The following is a 27,005-nucleotide window of genomic DNA, read 5'->3' on the forward strand; positions in this document are numbered from 1 at the left end:
AGTTCGTCTTAAAAAACCCTTAAAGCCGAGAATAATTGCTTGAAGTGGTTTTCTTTATTAATTTTATTCACTACGAATGAATCTTCACTTGGTGGTAGGGCAAACCAGTCTCTCATATCTCTCACAATATATTCTACCAGGCAGTGTTTTGTTTTGGTTTGAAGGGTGACCCAGTGTAACTACAGGCACAAGGGACATATCATCTGACTTCCCAAGGTTGTTGTCGAGGTAGTTATGTAAGAAATTATAAAAATTTCATACGTTGGCAATGTCTATATATCGGTAAGTGGTCACCACAGCCCGGTGACCACTTACCTTTTACTCAAAGTGATGCCCGCATTATTGTTTTCCTGTTTTATGTATGATCTAACTGCGGCATAATAATTTTATTATATATGGCCGAAAAAAATCCGAAGCTACAATTGATAACCCTGATGGTATGGATGTGAGTGTACTTTACAATTTTTCTGAGGAAACTACGGGCAAAATAACACACGGAAAAATATGAAAACATTGATGTGATCTTAATCACTTTAGGTTTAGGTTTTGGTTGAATAAAAAAATAATGTATGATTATCACAATTTTATTTATAATTAGAACCTAAGGTTCGTCCCGGGACAACATCACTCCATAGGCACGAACTTTAACTTCGAGTAAGTCAATAGAGGCAAATTGTAGATGAGAAAATTCGTATAGTTATAATCATCAAGGGAAAGTTTACATTTTCTTGCTCGTTTACAAAGAACTCGAAGGTACTCGAAGGTACATATGATTTCGATAGTTCTGTTTTATGTCTCAGTTAAAAGTCACATGTATTTTTAAAATTTGTACTTCTAATATTATTATTTTGTAATTCGACTTGCAGTATAGATTATTATGTGGTCGTTTGATAATTGATTTTTTTACTTTTATAATTACATTTTTCGGCAAAATCGATGAAAACATAGGGTTGCGCCGGTATATGATGTTTAATGTAAATATTTTTAGCGTTTTTTTTTAAATTTTATTTATTTAAATAGCTTATGTAATTAATAAACGAAAATCACGTATTATAATCATTATTATTAGGCCGATATTATGAGTTGTAATATCTAAGACAATGTAGTAATTGCAAGATGCAATTGTTATTTTTTCACAGTTTGTATGTTTGCATATATGATACATATATAATAAATTACTCATTTTTTTCTGATATTAATAATAAAAAAATGATATAATCCACACAATCTTAATATTGATTCAATGGTCATCTATTATTGATGATTAAATAAAATTTGGTCTCTTTAGAAGTCAAATTTACTTATGATTAAGTGGAATTACTTGTTTAACTATTATTTCTAAAAAAAACATAAAATAAAATGTGCCAAGGGTATCAACTGTAAATAAATACCCACTTAAAGCATATTTAAAAAACATCTAGGTGGTGGAATTTAATTTATGCTCTCTTTCATGGAAGTAATTTTAGAAGTTTCTAAGCTCTTCACTTTAAATGCAATAAAGTCTTATAAAACGCAGTCCGCTTCATTTCTCGTTTGTCTGTGTTCAGAAAAGAATTTAATTCCTTTAAAAATATATTCTGGCACTTAACTAGCCAACACTAACAGGTTTTTTGATTGACCTCAGTAACAAGTCAAGGCGAACCGGTAACACGTGGATGTATTAATCAAGTAGTGGCATGCGTCCCATGGAATACCATAAGCACTTATAAAAATTAAAAATCAGTAATGTATTTGCATTTTCTTTTCATGGTAAAAATATTCTTTGTTAATACTCAAATTACACAATATACGCTTGTCACGTTCATAGTCTGAATCCAAAGCTGGTGGAACTTCTAATCTTAAATAATAGTATATCGGAGCGTGGTTACTTTGGTTGTTGATTTGGATAATTAATGAATCGAGTAGTTGGCAATAATGTGTGATGGCTGATTTACTTATAAGAGCGGGTCACCCCGAATGGAGTTGTAAGTGTCATGGCAACGCGAGTCGTTATGTTTTGACAAGCTTCTCGAATGCGATGGTTGCTTGCAAACCCATTTCCTCTTAATCGAGATGAATTATTGTAATCCTTTGATATTATTGTGGTGTACGATTATTGAATCAATGAATACAGTGATAAGACGATATTAAATACGTTTTATTTTGTGAATATCTTCATTGCACGCCCACATAGTCTTACAAATGTCGGATCAATCCCCGAACCCAACTGTTCGGCATCCTGCTTCTCCGACAAGTATTAATGTTATTATACTAAAACATTCGACAAAACGCCCTGCTTCTCCTCGTATAGTTTTATTAACGTTGTTGAAGTAGTTTTTTCAGTTAGTTATTACAATTAAAAGGATCTTCTCACTTAAGTACCTAAAGATTCAATTTAAATCAGGCGCCAACAAGGATAGTGAATGTTTATTAAAAATTCACAAATTCGCGAATATGTGGCTAAAAAAGGTATAATAAATAAACATTAAATAGTGGGATAGTGCGAGCTATCTCTCCAGTTCTCGCAACTTATTATAAACGTGTTATATTAATCGAAATACGCAACTCAACAGAGTTGCGACTGTACGTATAGGTACAGTCGCAACTCTGTTGAGTAAAAAATAAAAAGGTACCTTATAATAATTATATATACCTTTTTATTCAACCGATATAATTCCAGAACTCTATTTCTACTTAAATCTGAAATTAATACATAATTCCTTACGTTGACTAAATATTAAATAATAATCTTAGATATATTTTTTATGAAATAAAAAAATACATTAAATGTAATAGAATTATGCATTATAATTAACGAAGTACACGAACGCTTTTCCACGTGGCAGTTGATATTTAATTTAATAATTACATTTCATCGGAATTTTCGCCGCAATAAATGTACAAACAAACACGCGGCAGTTTTATACGGTTAGTTATGACATAAAACAATGCTGGCTAAGCTACATAAGTCAAGGACGAATGTATGGTTATATTTAAATTAATTCCTACATATAAATCACGCGATCTATGGAATTTAAAACACACATCGTCGGAACGTGATGACCGCTCCTCACAATATCTTTACCGGTAGCATGCGAAAGCATAGCAATTATATGTTTACATGCGAACTAGTTAGTATGCACTCTGTTAAACTGTATTTCTATTAGAAGATTAAAATGGAATGCGTCCCCTGTATATATTATTAAATTATATGAAATAAAATCAAGATATTTTATTACGTTGTCAAATTTAGAGTCAAATTTTAAGTTGTCAATTTATATCTAATATAAATCTACTTTTTGATAATCTTCACACATAATATAATAAAAATAAGGATTTTTTTTCTTTTCTCTCAAAATGGGTCAATTTAAAATATATACAACTAACCTTATATTATGGTAATTTTTTACGAATTTATTTTGTACGAAGTCGGGACTTTGCAATTTAGCCCTAAGTAATGTTCTACAAAAGATCTTGTATTATTTTTTTTCTGTTTACCTTTAAAAAATTGTCCATAACAAATTGAACACGTGTTTATAATTTTAAATAGCATAAAAAAATAATGGAATTATAATTTTTACACATGTATACAAAATATATTACAATTCAATCTAGATTAGTTTGCAAATATGTATGTGTAAAACATTACGACTCAGTCGTTAGACCTTTGCACTCAGTCGCACGGTTGTACCAGAGCCAACGATTTTACATTATTCGCGTTAAACGCGTGTGATTCTCCGGACCCATAATGGCCTATAATGCACTACAATTACTAATAGAAAGTTAGCCGAGTCCGAGAAGATCAGCTTGGCGTAACGGTTACTGCTGATCAGTGACCGGTTCTGATATCTGACAAGAACATAGCTAAAAATAAAAATACACTTATTAATCTTACGGCAACGTCTGTCCGAGAAAATACTATAATTCCAGGATTTATTTTACTCAATTTAGTGTCTGTGTACATGTATATTTTGGCCTTACATATCATGACTCGGTACTTGTAGCTGCCCTCGAATTTAACATCTACTTTGGAATTTTAGCACTGTCTCTACTAAAATCCTCTGACATAAACCTGTTGGTTGCATTTAATCAGATTTCCGCGGAAAGCGCAAACGTTTCAAAGTAGGAAACTGCTCGTTACACGGAATATGATCAGATTAAACATCTGTGTCACCAGGCCAATCATGACCTGTCCTTTAATTTTATAAGAAATGCGCTGAGATCTCAGTCCGTCTAAGAACTGCACTTCGGAACATTCTTGCTTAATAGCGAACTACAAGTGAAACATTTGTGAATTGTATCGATTTATTGAGAATATAGTTACAATAAAATATTTTAATAAATAATACAAATTAATGAAATAGTTTGCGTTACAAATTATACTTTACGTTCAAAGTAAGTTATAACATTTTAACATACTAGGATTTTAAAACGGAAAACTCTAGCAAAAGACAGAACCACTAAAAATGGGTCGAAGACCCAACTAAAAAGAATTAATGTAAGTAAAAATATTATGTTAAATAGCTTATAAATAAATGTTCTATTTCAAATATTTGAGCTGAAAAGGCTGAAAATACAATAACATATTCTAACATTCCTGAAAACATGTAGGTATAATTGTAGGGTTGATATGTAATATGAAAATAAATAAAGAAGTAGGATCTAAATAAACCGGATGAATTAACTTAATTTCTAGTGGAAGAAACTTTAAGTTCTAGTTAAATATTAGAAAAGCGTTTGACTTTACTCTTAGCCGACTGCTGTCGGAACTCGCTTTGATTGCTAATAAAAAAGTCGTCAAGAATCCCGGGTGTATTTTCTTTTCAAAATACTATTGTAGTTTTTTGTGTTACTTCATTTTATTATTTGTATTTAAAAATGGAACAAATGGAACGAATTTGCAATTATAATTATTATCAGCTTCAGACCAATTGCGTCATAACAACGACATTTTAAGAATTAAAGAATTTGTATTTTTGTCTTAAAACATTTTTTGTAGTTATTTTTCGCTCGGTTGATTTCAATACTGACACGGTTGGTGCATCTCAAGCTCTAGATCATTTAATTTAAGTGATTTTATGTAAATCAAATCTGTCAATCGAACACGTATGTGCCTGAACGACGTATAGAAGCTGAGCGGAAGTCAGTGAGGGTCAAAACATTGACAGCAATAGTTAACAATAATAAATTATTTGAATAAGATCTGATGCCTAGAACTTAATTATGGAAATATCAGAAAAATTAATTCATCAAAAAATACATATATGTATAAATATATTTTCTTTCAATTTAAATGTATGAACATGTTTAATAAACTAATTATGTTTTTGTTTACAGTGGGGACGCAGAATACATCACCAATAATTACAACATGCGTAACAACGTCAAGTAAGTTTTTAATTGTTTATACATTAGTAAAACTTCAAATTGCTTTCGAGACTGTAGTAGATTGATTTAAAATTCATATAGCCTACAAATTAGTTCAAAATGTTGTTGTTACATAGTTTACTATCTGTTATATAAGTTTTGTTGTATAAGTACGTGTTTTATACGTATTAGCGTTATCTATGTTTATACGACTTTAGTTATTAACAATGTTTAGTAAGCGTTTATTTAAACATTGATTTCTCTATTCCTGTCAGCATAGATTTGACATTTCGAATAAGACAGTTTAGTTTAACTAATAAACGTTTTTCTAAATATTTTTCATATTATCACGCACCGTCAAACTATATTTTGAAACCCTTTTTATGTCTGTACACTGATGCATATTATTTGTATATCATTTTATATTTCTCACGTTGCGTAAACTTTATATAATTACATGCATTAAGAGTAAAATAAGTATTGATATTCGTATACGCGGCAAAATATTTTCAATGAAACAGTATTTCTCTGTAGCCGTAAATAATAGAAATTCTTGGAAATCTTCAAAAAGTGTAAGATTCAATTAAAGGTTTACGCGATCCTAATGCTATCCTAATCTCGTTTTCAAAAGGTAGCAAACAAAGCTATCTCGTTTGAAGTACGTTTGTAGTACAGAAACGAATTGTTGTGGCGAAGTCTTCTGGCACGTATTTGAGCCACGATCCGCAGCCAATCTTTATTAACTCAATAAGTATCGTCTAAAGTAATATAATTTGCATTTAGATCACTTGCAAACCGTAAACATTGCCTTCTAAAGTGTTTTTCGTCTTTTACGCAATTTTCCATTAAACGTTCGCACGATTGTTGACAGCACTTAATAAAATCGATATTTATAAACGATTCAAATTATTTACAAATACCATAACATTTGAAGGTTATAAAATCATAAATCTGCCTATTAGTTCAACAAAAACTATTTATTTAAAATTGGTATTTTATAAAAAAAACTTCTTGAAGTACGTAGTCGTATATAAAAAATAAGTTCGTGCAAATCAATACACGTGTCAGAAGTTAAACTTTTTGCTTTTGAAGTTCTCTGAAATATTGCAATTAAACGTTACATAACATAAACGTTGCTCACGAAGCCGAACTTAAAATTCTACTCTTTTGGCGCAAATAGGACCTTCAAAATGAATACTACACAACTCTAATGAAACGAAAATATTTATGGTAATAACACTTTTTTGTTTGAAGATAAAAAATTAAAACAAAAGTATTCAACAAATAATGCATGAGAAATTAAAATATAAACTCCTTTGTTATCGACGTCATATGTTTTGTAGTACTTGATTTAAATATTTGCCCGGTGAGTGGCCTAGCCGCTGTGCCATCACGGCCTTGACGTACGTGATCTAAAGCTAAACAAAAGCAAAACCACGATAGGAGACATAACATTTGAAAAGTTATACTGGCGTATGTGATATGATTTGTTTTTTTTTTTTAATTTTAATACATTATTAAACGTTTAAATTGGGATCGGGAGCTACATAATAATTTTATTTTAGCCGGACGTAGTCTGGACGGGTCAATTACTTGTTATACATAGATTTTCATAAGGACTGTTTAGGAAATATATTTTCCACTTAACCATTAAACAAGTTCGATTCAGTTAAAACGAATCTGATGGTTTCTGTCATTGTATCATTGTATTCATCTAAGTGCAATCAGTAGGCGTGACGAGCGAGTCGTATCGGATTTAGATCATTAAACATGTAAAAGATCATTTTTATTGTTATGTCTTAATATGCTAAACAGAATCACACTTTAAACGGGTCGATAAAAATTAGATTGAATTGGAAGTTTAAGATAGAGGAATTGGAGCGCGCTGTGTAATTTTAAAAATTACCAAAAAAATTCTTAGTGCGCTCATGCTATATTAGTTAGAGATTTAATAGGTCTAAAACTCTATTCGATATCGGTATAAGCTTTGTTAATGACGTATGCTATATACACCTAATATTATTTACCGCAACTGCCCAAACGCAACGCAACGCAAGTTAGCATAATGTTTCTGTTCCCGATGCAAATGCATTGAAGGCAAGCGAATCGTGTTGATATGACCGAGAAACCTTTGTTTTAAAACTGAGACTTCATTCATGTTTACAATTGTATTATGTATATCTAAAATCTATTGTGTAAGTACCATAATTAGCATACATATTTAGTATTTTTGTGTGTATGTATGTGTTCTGGTTTAAAGGGCGAATGAGAGCAGTAACGTCAGCAAGGAACATAACATTTTAGCTCCTATGGTTAGTGACGCATTGGCCTTATAAGCAATGATTAATATTTCTTACTAATAAATATGGAAGGTGATGACCACTTCACATCAGGTGGGTCATTCGCCCGTCGTACCCACATCATAAAAAATGCAAATAATAAATAATACACGTTATGACTTCCAAAGATCTGTCGTTAAACGACATTTTATGTATTATTGACAGTCTATAACTTTGGACTGCCGCAGAATGCCCCAAAAATACGCTAATGTGCAATATTAAACACTCAAGCGTTTTAAAAATATATTTATTATATATTTATAATATACTGTACCGAATTAATTTCCAACCTGCACTGTGATATAAATGATTGCGGGCAAATTAATAATCAAGAAGTATCAGGTTTCTATAACTTCGCGGGATGATAATAAATCTAATGAGAAGATCAAACAATAATTGCGTCATTTTAAACCGCGTACGATTATTATCAACATACTAGCTGTTACATATCGATAGGCGTGAATTAAAGAGAACTCAGTATTTTTTAAAGAAATGAATATAAACAAAATAGTATCCTATGTACATGACATTATGTTCGAACGCTTTTAAAGGACATCGATATTAAAGTACTTTCATATTAAAATATTAGTTACATGAAGGTTCATATAACGATGTATTTTATTATTATTATACAACATTATATCGAATAGAATTGAACAACGTCTTATGTTTCACTTTCCAATTTTAAATTTTAGCTACTAAATAGTAATGTGTATGATACGTATAACAAAAATTGATTAACTGAGTTTTAAGACTTCTGAATTTAAAACTACGGAAGATTAAATATAGAATTTTGTGATTATTATAAATTCTCTGCATATAGCACGTTATTTTTTCTAACCATCATATATTCATAAAACAGGTTAGAATACATTTGCATAGTAGTAGATCCAGTATTGTTTACTATGGGGTCAATCAACTCTTATATAACTGCGTTAGTAACGGTAGTACCGGATAATGCCTGCGAATCCTTCGCCAGCGTTGTTATTATTTTTACATATTACACTGTATATCCTAAGGGTCATAATTATATTACCTGTATTTTAATATTAATCTATGTAACTTGAAATTTAAAAGCGATTTTTTTTTATTGTAATATGTTTTTTTTAATAGAGTTATATAGGTTAGTTAGTTGAATAATTAAATATACCGCGTAAAGCAACGACAAATGAATACTTATAATAAATAAAATAAAAATTTGTTTAATGTTTAATTAACTAACTTACTTTACTTTAACTTGGTGGTCTGCAAGTAAGCGCAGGCCCAGAGGCCAATAATATAGTAACTCCCAAGGTTGGTGATGCATTGGTGATCTGCGGACTGATTAATGTTTCTTAAACTACAAATTCTTTTAGCAGAGGTGAACACTTACATTTAGGTGGGCGATTTGCCAGTCCGCCAACCAATAGTTTGAGTGTGAGACGGCAGATAAATACTATACCCATTTAAAACTTTAAGCAAGAAAAAAACTTTACTTTTTAAAATAAATAAAAAATTACTAAAGAAAATTATTTACATATGTTCTTATTTCGCTTTTATAAAACTTTCTCATATAGTTTGATAAAAAATATCAAAGCAATTAGTCTTCCGAAAATAATAAATATTTTTATTATACAACAGATTAAAAAAATATGACTAACTATATATTTACTTTCTTAAAATCATTTCATAACTAATGTTAAAAGGCGAAGTCGTATTTAAGAATATAACGTTATGTAATGGACATACACATATTTATATTATTATTTTCAATTTAAACAATGTGTTTCCGGCAGTTATGTAAATGCATAACAAGTAAATGTATATTTATATGTAGTTCCGTGTGTGGTGTAAGTAATTCGATATTTTCTCATCATTATTCGAAACTTAAAAACGTTAATCTGTTCTTTAAAGTTAACATAATGTACTGACCTTTCCTCTAATTCTCTAAGATATAATACATAAAATTGCGCTCCGTTTAACAGTTTAATTGAATAATCAAGAGTAATTTTAATGCCAATATTGTTTATCTTATAAAAGAAACAAAAAAAGTGGGCCACCTGGTGGTAAAGACACTATCGTCTAGGACTCACAAAGGCAAAGACTCACTAAGTTAACTTTTCAAAAACAGATCAATATTACGTTGATATTGTTTTTGGAAAGAAAATCTAATAACTTCGTCCAGATGAGCTCTACAAGTAGAACGTTTAAATAAATTGATAGATTACAAAATTAAAATTTTAAAAGCGTATAACATAGTATTTATCACAATCTTCCAAATATAAGAACGACAAATCGTTTCTAAATGAAACTTAGTTGACAAAACAAAAATATTGTTTCTATCTTTTATTGCATTTCATTCGATTTAACACATTATTATTGCTCCTTCATAAATAAAAAGTATTGCCCATAAATCATATTAGGTACGATAAAACAGAAACTGTTTTTTACATGATTGATGTCACGCGTTATCAAAAAACCATACCAAAAATAAATTGCTTTAAATATTAATATATTTAAATATACTAAATAATAATCGTGGTAGATCTGTCTGAAATCCTCTCTGGGTAGGTACTAGGAACAGGGCGAATCAGCCAGTGTAACTACAGGCACAAGGGACATAACATCTTAATTAATATTTCATACAGTGCTAATGTAGTGCAGTATAGGCGGCGCGGCGGTGACCACTTATCTATTTCCCAATTTACCAGACTACTTCAATATTTTAAACAAAATAAAAACAGAAAATATTTTTAGACAATTTCAATAAAAAATGAAAACTATTTACAAGACGAAAAATTATTAAAAAAATATATAGGTACGTCATCCACAAATATTAAAGAAAATATTCATGACTTATATTTAACTCGTACAAACCATATGAAGTCAATGTTCCGTATAATGGAAATTACATTAAAGATTTATTCATTATCAGTCTTATGTATATTTTATGTGAATTTGACATTGACCGCTAAGCGAAATAAGAATATTATGTTATGATGGAGGTCACAGATTGATCGCCCGTTTGACTGTGTTATGCAAGTATCGCGTGAATGGGAAAGTAGAATATAATATCGAATATAAGAATTGTCGTAGTTGAACGTTTTGTACCAAGACATTGCTGTGCAACTTGTGTCGAATGAATGAGTGAGGACTGAGAAGGCTTGATATCCTTTTTCATTAGTCATTCCCGAACTACTTTAAAAATAAATCAAATAAATTACAATCAAAATTTTTTTGAATGATAATCTGAATTAACTGAATTATTTTTTTTCACATTAATCTAATAAATATTGTAATTTATTTATTTATTCTTTTTTTGCAACCGATGTTTTAGGTTAAAAATGAGATTTTAATATTAGATAAATAGTAAAAATATTTTGAGACCTCGTGGTCACGGAAATATACTTTAGTTGGTCAAAAAAGTTCATTAACCTTGAAGACGATGAACTTAGGTCAGACCGGTCTGGATAAAAAAATGCTGTCCAGTGACGATGCATCGTTGCACAACCGCTGCTAGTGATGCGCTAGTGCTAGACCATTATATCGGTAAGACATACGACAGAAACGCATTTGTTATGGAAATTAATACATCGATGACATTACACGTGCTGCTGAATATACTAAAGGGATAAATAGAAGAAAAGTTCAAAGTTCGAAATTATAATATTATTTGCCATTGGCAAAATATGTTACAAGGTTTTTTCATTGGCGTAAAAGCAATACCTATATACTTATATATAGAAAATATCTACGCTATAGTTTTTTTCAACTTAAGTACATTTAAAAGCGACGGAAATAAAAAATAAAGCACAAATAATTTATGCGTGTATCTATTATAGAGACCTGTTTCCTGGAACACTGTCAATGTTAAAGAATCTTGTTTCGCGGGGATGCTATTTGGTCGCTCCTTTCACCTAAACCTCAGTGCAAATGGTTGGTTTTAAATGTTTAGGAGACCCTTGCCAAGCGGTGAGACATTTACATTCAGTCAATTTACTCACTAATTGTTGTCAACCAAGACTCAACCGAGTATTCATATCAAGAAAACATTAAAATATAAATGTTTTATATTAAGTATGAAATATAGTCCACATTTGATTTGGACATGAATTGTAATAAAACATACATGTATAGACATAAAAAAACTAACAACATATATATCAACGTAAGTTTAAAATGCATTTTGCACGTGAACGTAAAAATAATATGTGTCACGAAAAGAAAAGATTTCTATTATCGTTAAAAAACGATATCTGAGATAAAAGTGTCCATAAAAAGCTTCAATATGCGGGAAGACAATAAAAATCGCATAAAGAGCTCGGGCGCGGCGACTTGCACTAAACAATAAGTGATTACAGATAATAGATGTTCACATACAAGATTTTACACGATTTTGATCCGTAGATACACCGTTCAACCACACAACATAAATACACTAGGCAAACAATTCAAACATTTTCCATATTGTGTCAATTTGTGAAATCAAAATGGTAAATTATCTAGTTCCAGGTAATTCGTACTATTGTATAGAATTTCCGTTATGGTTATTATATAAAAAAAAAAAACAAATAATACGATAAAATGCTTAAATTAAAAATCGAAATTATGGACTAATATATACTAGTAACAAATACGTTTATGAGTATGTTGTGCCGGCAGAGCAGAATAGAGAAACCCGGTAGATACCAATCTCTAAGAACGGAACAGGTAACCGAATGATGTGTGATTTTTACCTAGTTTTCTTCCACTACAACCGAGGATAGAGCCACCCTACACAACCCGTGCCGCGTGGGTGGTAAATTGTAACAACCTCATATATACATTATGCATCCATCAATTAAACGAGTGACGCCTTATGCACCCTTACGGAATCAACTCCTTAAGCAAAACACAAGGTGGGTTGGCGTCAGGAAAACTTCTGGGTTACACAATCTTATATATATCATTTTATAGTCTCATTTTGAAGAGTTCTAACCGTATATAAAATTAAAGAGGATTCTTGAATGCAATTTTCTACATTGTTACGATTTAACAAATAATTTTGGAGAGCGGAAAAATGTTACTGGCCGGTTAGAGAGCGGTACTACGGCTATATAAGAAAAACGTTAACATTCTAACTGAACTAATGTACTATTTCTTATTAAAAATTTAATCTAAATGAGGTGTCATCATTTTGGTGACAAACTTCCTAAAAAAATATTTTGAATAAACGCTTTCGAATAAAAGTTTATTTACACATGCGGGAGACCCACTAGTGTAAATAAATGGGATAATGGCATGGAAATATAGTTAATTTTACTGACTTAATTAGTAATATGAATATGTCATTTTAACGGTTAAAAACAAGTAACGGAACTACGAAAGATACATGGCACTGATCCGAGCTGGTAATCAAGCATAGAAGCGGACCTGGACTGGACAGCTCGTTTCTTCTGTCTCAAGAATTTGAAATGATCGTTATATCCAAATTGATTTCATTACAAGTATCTGTAATATAACACAAACATTCTAGACTTCTTTACAAACAGCAATTAAGAATTTTCCCTCTTATTATTATGCTCATTAAAGATTTTAAGTGAAGTAATAAGTATTAGTTTTGATTTCATTTGATTTGATTATTTACATCATTGACTTATTATGATTCTAAAACACAATTTATTTAAATGTGTTTCTTTCTCTATGAATAAGGAATAATAATAATTTTACTGACAAAGAATTCAAAAACGTTAATTTTACTCTAGTGCTAATTAATTATTTAAACAAAGTTGTTTTTAAAATAAAAAACTTTATTTACACTCTTATCATTAACGACGCTCCAAGTCTCTAGCGTCTCAAGATCTGACTGGAGCTTAAGAGCCTTAATGAGGTTATGAAGTTGTTATTGTTTGAAAAATCATTTTGTAAAAATAGTCAATTGGCATTAAATCTAATTGACATCTCTGAGTACACCTGGAAATGTGTACTCAGAGAAACATACTTATAACAGATTAAAAAAGAAATTGTACCTACTTCTTTCAGTGCTAGTATCTATGAGCGAAGCAAACTTACCATGGACTTTTTTTAACGATAAATAACAGCTACGTACATAAAAATCATTTTTAACATTATTGAAAATAATTGTAAATATGAAGCTTAATAAATTTAACAAAAGACCCAACGATGTTGATTGTAGTTCTACTTCAGCCTCCTTCGACTCAATTGCACATCTAACTCGAGTTGTGTTTGCAATTTGAAATCTCTTTATTTTCTGATTGACTCATTGAATCTATAAAGATTGAGTAATTCCGAGCTGGATAGAAACGATTCATCGACAATCTATGAAGTAGAAAATAGCTTAACCATTGAGTTTGCCATTTTAACGTTTTGAAAATATATATAAACTGAATGTTTCATGAAACATTTTAAATACTTTTGTTATGTTTAAATATTATTTGCATCTAAACAAAAGTTTAAATATTATATTATAATAATTTAGCACAAGTTATTTACATATCTATTTATGCAGGCGGTCCAACCGTCTGTTGCGAGCCTTTTCATTTCAATCTACGACAAAAAATACAGAAGGCGTATTTAAATATTTCAGTCGGTCGGCGTATCAGCGACGACAGCCGAGTGCTATTTTAAATTATTTATAATTTTTAAGCCGCTTTCCACGAGACACCGAAATAAGTTTTCTTTAGGAAGCCATAAGAAGGGATCTGGTATCCCCGGGTTCCCTTCGTTTAACACCAATGAAAATTGCGGCCAAGTAAATTGGGTTAACAAAACAAATTGAAAATTTCGTAGCAATTTTCTCCTTCAAAGAATAACCACTTAGAAGATTTCCTATTTCTTCAAAAGTATTTTTTGTCACTTGAATACTATTGCCATTGGTTTTATGCTAATCGTTCTAAATAAAATAAATAATGTGAGGAATCTTGTACATTAATGATACTAGGTATTTCTGAAATAATCACCGATAATAATTTCAAATTATAAATAAGATAAACGTATATTCTATACTATACACATATTATATATGTGTATGTATTTATACGACACTAAAAAGTCTTAAGTTATGTATAAAAAAAAGAATTTGATATACGAATATTAATAAATAACTATAAATAATAAAATGTTTCTTTGTCGACAGGCCGTCCTTCTGGGCGCAAAGGACGAATATGGAGAAGCGGCTGTTGCTAGTGGCGGGTGTGGTGTCGTTAATTGCGATAGCATTTCTCGCCGCCTTCCTTGCCACGATGCTAGTGCGGTCCACGGCTGATGTCACCGGTAATACACACTAATTAAATTACTATCATTAAAGAAACGATTAGTTTTCATTTGTTTATCACAATTGATTAAAGACGTCGTTTTAATTAAACAAAATATGTTAATAATATAAATTATTGGATACACTTTAAGTAATCAAACTAGTTAGTAAGTATTTATCAAATTTATACAAATTTAACCAATTACTTATTGTTAATAACAGTATACTACTAATAAACTTTAAATATAATATTATAAAGTAAACTGTACTTAAATTCAAGTTAGATTCAAGTTAAATTCAAGCGTTAAAATTACGCACCTACAAGATTGTTCCACATCTAATTGCGAATACAATAGTTTATTCAAGGTTTGGTAAAAATTGACTCTTTCTTTCAGCAATTATCCGCATTGACATTATTTAAAGAAATAAATTTATTTATTTTAGAACTTATTACTTACTTAATATAGTTCAAATTGCCTCACGGGGCTAACTTAGTCAGGCAAAGCATACATAGTATATTTAAATTTCCGTGTCATCGAAGGCATACAAAGAGAGAGAAAACAGTTTTTGTGAATCACGTTCAAACATTTCATATGTATCTGTGCCGATAACCTAAAGGGCAGATATTCAAAACAGAACAACTTACACGGACTTTAATAAGGAACAATAGTATTATAATGATAATTTAGTATTGTTCATTACCTTGTTAGCGTGATTACACAGCTCTCTAGTAAACACTGACGTATTTCCGTTACGTAAGTTTCGATTGTTTAAGTATTTTTAAACGTTAATCGCGTACAAAAAATGTTGGATATATTAAGTGTGAAATTAATTCCAAATATTAGCCGTTTCTCAATGAATAAAATAAATGTTCAGTAAGCTGCAGGACTTTTAATAAAGAAAATTAATTTATCGAGTAATCTCAAATCGAATTATTATAATTGTATTGGTCGTGTTACCGTTTATCGATCATTTAAAGTTGATAACAACTTATTTTTCAAATCTACTAAGTAATGAAACCTAAATAAATAAAAATATAGACTTTTGTTATGAAAATCAACATAGCTATAATAATCAAATAAATCGCGCCATACACAAGAGTAACGGCGGAAATTGGGCATGTCGGCAAAGTAAAGCATCATGCCGTTCGCCGTCACGACAGGATTTGGTCGTAATAAATATTTGCATAATTGCCCTTATTCCTATTAACTTGATTTCACTCTTGACCGTTTTACAGAAATTATTTTTAATTTTTTTATATTTAAATCGTAAATAAAATTACAGGTGTAACATACAACAATGATGGTTCCAGAATAATAAACAAAAGCAAAAAAAAAATATTAATATTTTCCTTTAGTTATTTAAAATATATAATTATTCATAATTCGTGAAACCACGATCATTCGAATGTTATCAGAGATATTTTTTTGATTGATTTAAATGATTTGCATAATAATTGCTTGAACAAACAAAACTTGATAACATTTTTAAACGTAACTGAATATCAAAGTTTAAAATGGACTTTTTAGTAAACTACTTCATATAGAGTAAATTAAAATCTTTGGTTGCAATAAAAATAATTACATCGAAATTTAAAACGGTTTTTAATTTATTATATTGTCTGTGCGTGATCACAAAAATTGCGAAACGGTACCTACGTCGACTTTGCTAAACGGTAACATTTTGCTATGTATACGCGTGATCACGATAAATTGTCACTGTAACCTTTATTCATTTGAGATGTAACAATTGTAAAAAAAAACCAAGATGCCGTTTTCTTGTAAAAAACATCTCTATAGCCTTTGCATCAAGAGTGAAAACTTATTCTTACGCCACCGTCACGGCAATGAGCCACGGTTGATGCATGACGCAAATATTTTGGTAACTATCTGCTCTGATTTAAATCAATAACGTTTAATATTAGCTCACGTACAATTTTGTAACGTCAGCACGATTCATAGTGACACAAATAAATTATACTTACAAATATAAAGCAGCCTATTTTTAATTTCACCAGCAATAAAAGAGTTGACCAATACACTAACAGTATACATAATGATTGTACATTGGTAACTATTCACTAATTTAAAAAATATATTCTTTATTTTAAAATAGGGTCAGAATAAGTTTGACACGAGTTGAAATTCACGATAGTTTTGAAATGTACTTAATACACTTATTGTCTTTCTTCAGTTCTGAAAAATCATTAGTAGAGCGAAGCTTTAGATGTATGAGTCGTAGTTCCTTAACGTTTTAAGAGCTTTTAACTTGAAATTTCAAAGAATTCAAGATAGAAGAAGAAGTTGTTTTATACTTTTAAATTTAAACAACGGTTGTTACAATATTAAAGAAATAACACAAGCTAACAAACTCAAACTTATATTGTTCATTTATTGTAATAAAAGAAAACAACGTTTGGTATTTTAATTCAGATATCAAAACTTAAAAGAATTCAGATATGAAACAGATATCAATTTGGCAAAACATTTGTATAAAAAAAATATAAATATGCGTGTATTACATTTCAAAAGTAATCGAGTGCGTAGTTATTGACTTTTTTAACAGGAAAAGGATGGATACATTAAAGCCAAGTTCGAAACGTGAATTAAGGTCAATAACAAACCTGTTCTTTGAGTGACAAATGCGAAATGTATCTTAATTTACATTTCGCATATGTTAATAATTGAATTTAAACTTTTACCTAATTACCTCGATTATCGCTGACAGATTGTTGTTATCAAAACGAATGTTCCTCGGCTGACGACAATACTCGTCGGCATAACAACTTAAGCTTAATACTTAATTATTAACTTTAAATTAATTTTTAGAATCACATTACATGTTTAAATTGTAACTACACTCAAACCATTAACAATTTTAAATGGGACTGTTACCAATGTTAATCATAAAAATAATTTATTTACAATAAAAATAAACGTGTTAAAATAGTGACATTCAGCAGAATGGTTCCCGATCGATTCGATTTAAAAAAAATATATACAATAATTAAATTTCGATACCGGAGCAACTTATCAATCGAAGCATTTATACTTTATTCACTGATTTTGGCCTGTCATTCGCAAAACCTTTGATGGCTCTTGGCACGCATTTTTATTAGAAAAATAATATTATATGATTGTGTTTATTTGAATAAACATAAATCAATGTAAATATATAAAATATAGTTAGTAGTTGACATAGTAATTTATACGTTTGTTAATTTTACAATACCTATTTTTATTAAAAGTAGTAAAATAAATAATTCCTTATCCTTTTTTAAAACATTTCCTTTCTCGACTTTCCTAGCTCGATCGGAGTTAACATAATTAGGGCACTGTTAGCAGATCATTGAACCACGAAAGCGGTCATTTTATAATATAATTCTCAGGACCGTTGCTACTCAAATTATCTGCAGTACGAACTTTAAATATTTTAATTATATTTTCGTTGCAAATGAATATCAACTTTCAGGTTTTTCGATTTCAATTTTTTTTATCTACGGGAACTACGAATTATTTAATGATTTATATTAATTAAATACTGCATAATACGTATTTAATTTAATTTTATAACACCAGGTGTAACTACTTACACATTAGTACAGTCATAATAAATATTAATTATCTATGTACACGATATTACATAATATATTCTACAAGAACATAAAATTCACGCCTGTCACGTCAATAGTCTAAATTTATGGCGGGTGAAATTGCGTAGCGCTGCTACTTATGTAATGGTATTATAAACTAAAACCTTCTCCGAAACGCGCTGCATCTTCCGGTATAAGTTTATTTTGCTTTAATAGTCTTTCAGTTAGGTCTGTAAAAATAATCCCTCTCTTCATTTACTAGTTAGTAATTTCCTCAGAAACGGACTATTCAATTTTTAATATAAAAAAAATAACATTTCAAAAATTATATAAAAAATAATTTTCTTGAGTAGCTCTGTAAATTAAACATAAAAGGTCAATTATACCAAAATATCCAATTAACATATGTACGTAATGATGAATGCATTTTGCGTAGATCGAATGATCTTCATGGTCTGTCAAGCTTGGAAATTAGTTAATGTAGAGACGTTAACACACTATAAGTAACTGTACGATAACAGTTTACATCGTTTAACGAACATACTTATAATTATAGTATTTTTATGTTTAACATAACGAATAAAAATTATAATTAAATTTATTTATATGTATATCAAGTAAATTCTTAATTAATGAGAATAATTGCACCTATACATGTCTCAAAATTATAAGTATAAATAAAATTAGCTATACGTATTTGATAAAACGAATATTAATATTGTTTTTTTTTTTTAATAAAGCATTTAAGGTTCAAATTGCAATACAATACAACAATAATCGATATTATCACGCTTTGTCCTTTTTTAATGTACAATGTTGCTTTTATGTGTACGCATATAAAATCACACCACCTTTCGTAACTATTAACGCTTAATCATTGAAAAACATCATGTATCATCATCTTAATATTAATGTTGCATAAAATCATTATTAATGAAGTTCACAATTAATACGCTTATTTAAACTTAAGACACTACACATTCACTAGATGCATTACCGTTGCGAAAAAAATCAAAATATATTATGTCATTATCAGTCACGTAGGACGCTAGGTAACTGTTCCCTGATTCATGTCAGTGTTACCTGTAACACGAACAATAAAATCGGTGATGTCTTATTTAAATATTTTTGTGTTTTGCACAAAACTATACATATTTTGTAATATGTAAATTTAATAACACAATTATCAACCTTAAAACTATAATTTAAAATTAGAATAATTTGACTTACTTGTTGATAACCATCTTTTTCATTATTTTTTTAAATTAAATCAAATTTCTTTATTCATTATAGAAGCATTACACTTAGTTATTGATTGTCAAATTAAACACTATCACCGGTTCAGAATAGAAAATTCCCTGACCTGAGAAAAGCGGTTTCTTTTTTGGCAATTTGTGATTATTTACAAATATTTACTATCAAAAAAGAAATAGCCAGGAGGCGATCGCTTCATTCTCAAGGTGTGCTACCAACCATGAACTCACAAATTGTATAAAAACCTTTCGCACACAAGCGTTCTTAAACATTTTTTTTTTTTAATTAGCAGCATATGCAATTTTAACTTTTTCCCATAAGGATTTTTTTGTGGCATTAGGATACTGCTAGTTGTGTTTATCTATAATTGTTGAGCAATATGTCCAAATCCTCATAGTTTATATTTTGTTACAACTATTGACGAACACTAGAAATATAACATAATTAAAAATGAATTACAAAGTTCAATGACTGCAATCATCGTTCAAGAATCAAATGTCAATAATTAATAAATATTTTTAGTATAAAATAAACACCCGTCACTCTATACAACTAAATGCATGCAACCATCTGATTTGTCGAGCTATTGAAAAAAATATTAACTGTGCTTTAAATATTCTGTGTTATCATAACCACTGTGTCGTCCTGTGATCGTCTCTCATCCTCAAGCTTATCCGCCTTCTAGACATGCCACAGACTAGCGAACTAAGACTTTCCCCGTCAATGCCGCCAGCTGTCGTCGCAAAGAGCCCCGAAGCAAAAACTTGCAACCTCCCTGGATGTGTCCATACAGGTAAATATTTAAATTAATCCTTTAATGGTTGGTGGTAGGTGGTAGCCTGTAAGCTGTCGCGTGGGTACCTTCCACCAACCATATTCTTTCGCTGAATAATATGCTTTGCGTCTTGGTGTTTCGATGTAAGGTTGAAAGACATACTGCCTCAGTACATGCGTAAGAAAAATGTTATATGAACATACTTTTATGTGTAGATTCATTCGTTTCCATGAGCATGTATGCTATGCATGATTCCTTTATCAAACCAGGCTCAGGCTCATTCTCAAAATTTAACGCGTTAAGGTTATTGAAACTTGATATCAATCATATTTATTCTTGTTACCTTTCTTGTTCGACACCCGAAAATACCGTTTCCCAAATCATAAAGTTTAATCAAATCTATTAACTATGTTAAAAGTTGTAATAAGTAAGGTATAAGTGTGTTTAATAGTACGAATAATTATTATTACAATGAAAATGGCATTGTAATAGCGTTCCGTTGTATTCAGTAAGTAAAGGCCAAGATTCGATTCCCAGGGAAACAAAGAACCATTCATTGAGAATTGCAATTTAACTAGAATTTATCTCATGCCCTCATCAGGCTTAGTGCGCACTTACTTATGTACATAGATCTAGCATATAGTGAAAACTCCTAACTTTAAGCTAAGTTAAATAATTAGAAAAAATATATTAATTAAATCTATAAAACTTAATAATATTACTTTATTTGTTACTACTTACTTAGTTATCGAAATTATTATAAAACGAGAAGCGATTAAATATTACCTAAGGTTTCTTTAATTTTTCTCTACTTTGTAAACAACATTTATTTTTTAATTGTTTTTTAATTCGTTAATACAAATTAAACTGTCTACGTGGAACATAAGTTTTGTTGTAATTTTAAGAAAAAAAAAGGAGCTATATTTACCGTCTATTATGTATTGACCAACATGTTTATATGTATGTTTATATATCCTTAGCTTCGAAACTGCTCATCAACATGGATGACAAGGTCGACCCCTGCGATGACTTCTATGACTTCGCTTGCGGCTCTTTCGTCAAGAATACAAGAATACCCGACGACAAGACATCCGTGAACACGTTCTCCATAATCACTGACCAGCTGCAGGAACAAATTCGTGCCTTACTTGACGAACCAATAACCGAGAACGAACCTCGTCCCTTCGCTTTAGCCAAGACACTCTATCAAGCTTGTATGAATAGAAGTAAGCAAAAACTATAATTGAAACTATTTTTTTACGAATCTAAATATTATATTATGTGTCACGTGACATTTTCAAATTTCACAATACAGAGCAAACTACTTCGTACAATAATAATGGAGAAAACTAATAATCAGACGATGCTATTGTGGCAAACTCGTTTGACACACGCAAGTATCGCGTGTGATATCATAACAGGAGAGACAGAGCTCATATAAAGTTAGATTGAGTTCTCCCTGGTTCGTACGGAGTGTTTAATCGTGTTATGTGCTCGAGATGTTATAGTTGAGTTGCGAAATCAACTTATTTGACGGCATTGTACATCTTCTCGAATATGTATGACGATGAACTATGATAACTAGACTAAATAACAATTCGTATACACAGAGTATACGAATTGTTGAGTAACTACATGAACAGGTAGGTCCAATTAGCTTTTTATAAGCTAACAGTTGATTTAAGTCTGTACGAAGACACTCATTGGCATACATTTACTTAGTGAACTATTTCACATTACTAAGTCGCAGACACGGGTGAAAGTAGCCCGATGACGTCATTTCCGTTGTTTTCATAACGCGTGGCGTAAGAACTGTAACGAGTAAAGCGATCTGCAAAATTAAAGTTTTAATGCTTGAACAAATTTCCTCTTTAAACACTAATTCGTACTTTCATAGTGCAAATAATTATAATATATATTAATAATATGTAGATATTTATTATTTTGTAGATACTTAAGTGGTATAATTCATTTATCTCATAAAACATTTGCATTGTAAAATGTTCGACAAATATATTAACAAAAACCCCCTTTGATCTTATAAATGTACAATGTTTAAAATGAAAGATTAGAGAGACAAACACTTCTTACTTATCTTCCTTCACAGTCCTCATTATTTGCGTGAGAAAAATGGTACTAATTGTCATTATTTTTACAATTATATTATGTACTTGATTAATGAAATATTTTCTTTAGCTGCTATCGAGTCTCGTGGCTTACAACCTCTACTCAAAATGCTTCAAAAACTCGGTGGATGGCCGGTGCTGCAAGGCAATGCGTGGGACGAGCGGTCTTTCTCCTGGGATGAATCTGTTTACCGGTTCCGCTCAGCCGGTTATTCCGTGGACTATTTCCTCGATTTCTCCATCAGCGTTGACGTAAAGAACTCCACAAAACGAATCATCGATGTAAGAATCCCATCACCGTAGCTAATTTGAATATCCTTTATTATGATTGAGTTTTAGTTATCTTACTTAAGTCGGCCGACTTGCTTATAATATAAATTTGTACCATTTAATAATGATAATTTTACTGGCGCCGTAACGCGTTACGTCACGATGCGGTTTACCCTCCAATAAGAAGTTATCATTTCAAATAAACAAATTATCAAATGTGCTTTAATTATACATTGGAATGCTAAAAATTTAATATTATTATGCAAAGGCGAAGTGTTAGTGCGAGCGATGCGAAATATGAATTATAGTAGTTTGTTTTGTCTTTCCATACGACGTTCTATATTAATTTCAGCTCGACCAGGCGTCTCTAGGATTGAGCAGGGAGTACTTGAACCGTGGATTCAGCGACAAGCTCGTACTGGCTTATTACGATTACATGGTTGATATAGCTACTCTTCTTGGAGCCGACCGCTCCCGAGCCGAAGTGGAGCTCAAAGATTCGCTGCAATTTGAAATGAAACTTGCCAACGTAAGTAAATTATAATATTACTATTGATCATTAATTTATGCTATTGTGCAATTCATAATAATTTTAGTATGAAAACCTTGATTGTGAGTTTTATTATCTCAGTTAAGTTCTCAAGTTATTGCAATTCAATTTATGGACCAATTCACATTTACATTCAACATTTTATGATCATATAACATTGTCATATGAAGAATAGAAGTGATTTTCCCTCATTGTATAACACAATATGTCTAGATATATGATATGATAAACACACGTGCTACTTTTACAATGCTGTCTGCCAAATCGAACTCAAATCAAATGCTCAGATATGTCTTTTACTCTTTCTATCTACATTTCAAAAGTACCTACAATTATCAATATTTCAAAGAACAACAAAATTCAAAGAACTACAGCAATGCTAATAAGAACAATCATCATGAGTCACCGTAAAATTCGTGAATATGTCGTCAGGTTAAAGTTCTGGGCCGAGCCAAGGTTTTGGCAGATTCGCTTAATTACTGGGTGACAGTAGTCGATTAATGTAGCGTGCAATAAACGTTCGCCGCGACTGTCTTACGACCAATTTGTTCTTGTTTACAAGTTTTACTTTCAGCTAATATATTGTTCAAATTCTTGCTTTTATTACACGACGGTTAAGTTTTTGTATGTCGTCGGTACACTGTGGAAATTAATTAACAACATATATTGACTTTGAATTTAAATTATCCTGGTAAAAAATGAAATACACACCTTCGGCATCTGAAATTGAGAATTCATATGGTAGTAAACGCGTTGACAGATTATAATTAGGTAATAAATGCTTAAAGTCAAAGTAAGCAAATCGGTTCCATTCAGTATGTTAAGCAAAGACAGGTTAGCTAATCGCATTAAATACGGTTACTGGTCACCACCACCTACCCGAATCTAGCTCACATAGTCTTGTCTAATGTTTCAATAACGAAGGATAATTATGTACACTACCAATTTCATATAATAAATTATACGACCAATAAAACCAGTTATATATATTGTATATCTAAAAAAATATAGGACTCATCATTGACGTACATGTATCCTACAAGACAAGCTGTTCAAAATTAAATAAATTGTGTCACAGTAACGAAAAAGGGAAGAAGGCGTTCAGTGATTAAACCGAGACGATCTCGCAGATGTATCAAAATAGATTTTATCATTTTCTGACGGTCTCTGAGAGTATTATAGTGAAATTATTTAATTCGCTAATGGTCATATAGTATACATATCAAGTCAATGGACTCCGTCTATAAATTCAATTTTAACAAAAACATAATCATACTTAATTCATTACTTTTCACTCAATTTTCGGGTAATTTGATCAATGTATTCAACATTGTATCCAACTTACCGAAATATAATTATGACACTCGATGTGAGCGCCGTTATAACTATTTAATTATTAAGATTTAAAATCAAAATAAATCGTAAGGGATAAATTATAAAAAAAGTTAATTTGAATTTTATTTTAATAAATATTATAATGTTATATTACTGATATTTAATAATATCGTTGAAATAATAAAAAAACGGTGTTACACGCCTTATTTTTTTTAAATGAATTATAAGAATATGATGAACTGTTTCGTTTCATATCTACTTGTTTTTTCCAGATATCCTTGCCACTCGAGAAACGTCGTAACGCGACTAGTTTATATAACCCGATGACGATTGCTGAATTGCAGCAGAAGTTCCCGAGGTACTTATTATTATTAATTTTCAATGACTATCTATTTATATTATCATTTTTGGATGACGACCGAAGTTGATTAATTTATCTATTTCTGCGGGTAAAGTATTTTTTTACCCAATAGAAAGTCAACCTCTGTATGGAAAAAAATCTTTATTTACATTATATTTTAGGATCCCCTGGCTCTCGTACATCAACCGTCTCCTGGCCCCACACATGCAAGTCGGACTCGACGAAGTAGCCATTGTTAACGTACCAAAATATATATCCGATCTTGAGGTAAATATCTCGAAATTATATGTTACATTATAGTTATACCCAACTTTCTCCATTAATAAAGTAAAAGACGAATACGAACCCTAATTGATAGATTGGAGACGTACAGGACGCATTCATAATTTGATAAAGGCTTAAATTGAAAACGTTGTCTTATAGGATCTACTCGAAAATACCCCTAAGCGAGTGCAAGCTAACTATGTGATGTGGCGCGTGGCGGGCGCGTCGGTTTCCTACTTGACTGATGACTTGCGCAAACGACAATTGGCTTATGTCACAGCACTTTCGGGAAAAACAGAACGCGAGAGTCGCTGGAAGGAGTGCGCGGATACCACCAGCGTCAGGTAGTCTTGTAACTTAAAAAACTAACGAATTTAAAAATATTTTATTTTGTTTCATTTTTAATAATTTTCTATTGTTTATAGTATGTCCATCGCGGTAGGAGCTTTGTACATCCGAAAATATTTTAACGAAAATTCGAAAGCTAATGCCTTGGAAATGGTTAATGATATCAGGTGAGGAGTTCTACTTCGTGTATACTTATATCTACGTCGGTATCAAAATGTCTACAGTTTACTTTATCGAATATTTGTTGTCAACCAGGCAACAATTCCGCAAGACGCTAACGGAAGTTGAGTGGATGGATGAACAGACTCGTCAAGAAGCTTTAGAAAAAGCCGACGCAATGGCATCTCACATCGCCTACCCCCACGAAATGCTGGATAACGATAAATTGACTGAATTCTACTCTGGGGTAAGATTTGTAAAATGAAAAATGAACTTATATTCTTCCCGGAGCTCGGAAAAAGAATTACTTTCGGTAAATATTTATGCTATTTATCTGAGGGTTCCGGATATAATAAAACGAAATCCTCCCATGCCTGTTTCTTACTATGTTACATGGTCTATTTTCTGCGAAATTTACTATTTTTAATAGCATAATAATAGAAAATTAATATTTGGCAGTTTTGCTCTCTAGTTAAGTAAAAGGTAAAAGCAAAGAAAAGTAGTTGACGTATCAAACGAGTTGAAATATGAAAAACATAATTTATGATTTTAAATATTTTAAAAGACATTAAATAATGAAAATTTACAATCCAGTATTCACTTAAAGAGTAAACCCTATATGTAGTGCCTCGATTGATTACGGGTATACCGAAAAGAATATCAAGTCCAAGAGAAATAGAACTCGAAATTCTCTCCACCAGACTTCGATTGCCGACTCAGCCGATATTTATATTTTATTGTTTCAACTTCTTGTTTTCTCTTAGCTGGAAATGTCGTCTGACAAATTGATGGAATCCGTTCTGAACCTGACGCTTTTCGGTACTGAGTATCTATTCAGCAAGCTGAGGGAACCCGTCAATAAGACCGACTGGGTGACCCACGGCCGTCCCGCCATCGTCAATGCCTTCTACTCCTCCATAGAAAATAGTATACGTAAGTGAAAAATGCATATTATAATCAGTAAAGCTATCAAGACAAAAAAGTAATTTCAAATTGACGTTGTTATTTTATTGAGGTAACCATCCGTTAATTAGCCGCTTTGTTTCATAGATATA

The 27,005-nt window shown here is 30.8% G+C and overlaps 1 protein-coding gene across 1 annotated transcript in view; it reads left to right on the top strand.

Annotated features, from left to right (window-relative positions):
* The window catches only part of LOC125075996 (neprilysin-2), a 44,960-nt gene that overhangs the window by 15,568 nt on the left and 2,387 nt on the right, over window positions 1-27,005 (top strand). Inside the window, exons 2-13 of the mRNA XM_047687913.1 lie at window positions 5,317-5,367; window positions 14,800-14,936; window positions 20,448-20,555; window positions 21,518-21,763; window positions 22,734-22,945; window positions 23,286-23,462; window positions 25,091-25,176; window positions 25,341-25,446; window positions 25,603-25,787; window positions 25,869-25,958; window positions 26,047-26,197; window positions 26,715-26,883. Of these exons, the coding sequence (XP_047543869.1) occupies window positions 5,317-5,367; window positions 14,800-14,936; window positions 20,448-20,555; window positions 21,518-21,763; window positions 22,734-22,945; window positions 23,286-23,462; window positions 25,091-25,176; window positions 25,341-25,446; window positions 25,603-25,787; window positions 25,869-25,958; window positions 26,047-26,197; window positions 26,715-26,883 (1,718 nt within the window). The remainder of the gene's footprint in view (window positions 1-5,316; window positions 5,368-14,799; window positions 14,937-20,447; window positions 20,556-21,517; window positions 21,764-22,733; window positions 22,946-23,285; window positions 23,463-25,090; window positions 25,177-25,340; window positions 25,447-25,602; window positions 25,788-25,868; window positions 25,959-26,046; window positions 26,198-26,714; window positions 26,884-27,005) is intronic.

This window comes from Vanessa atalanta, chromosome Z (assembly GCF_905147765.1).
Source record: "Vanessa atalanta chromosome Z, ilVanAtal1.2, whole genome shotgun sequence".
In the NCBI taxonomy this organism is placed as follows: Eukaryota; Metazoa; Arthropoda; class Insecta; order Lepidoptera; family Nymphalidae; genus Vanessa; species Vanessa atalanta.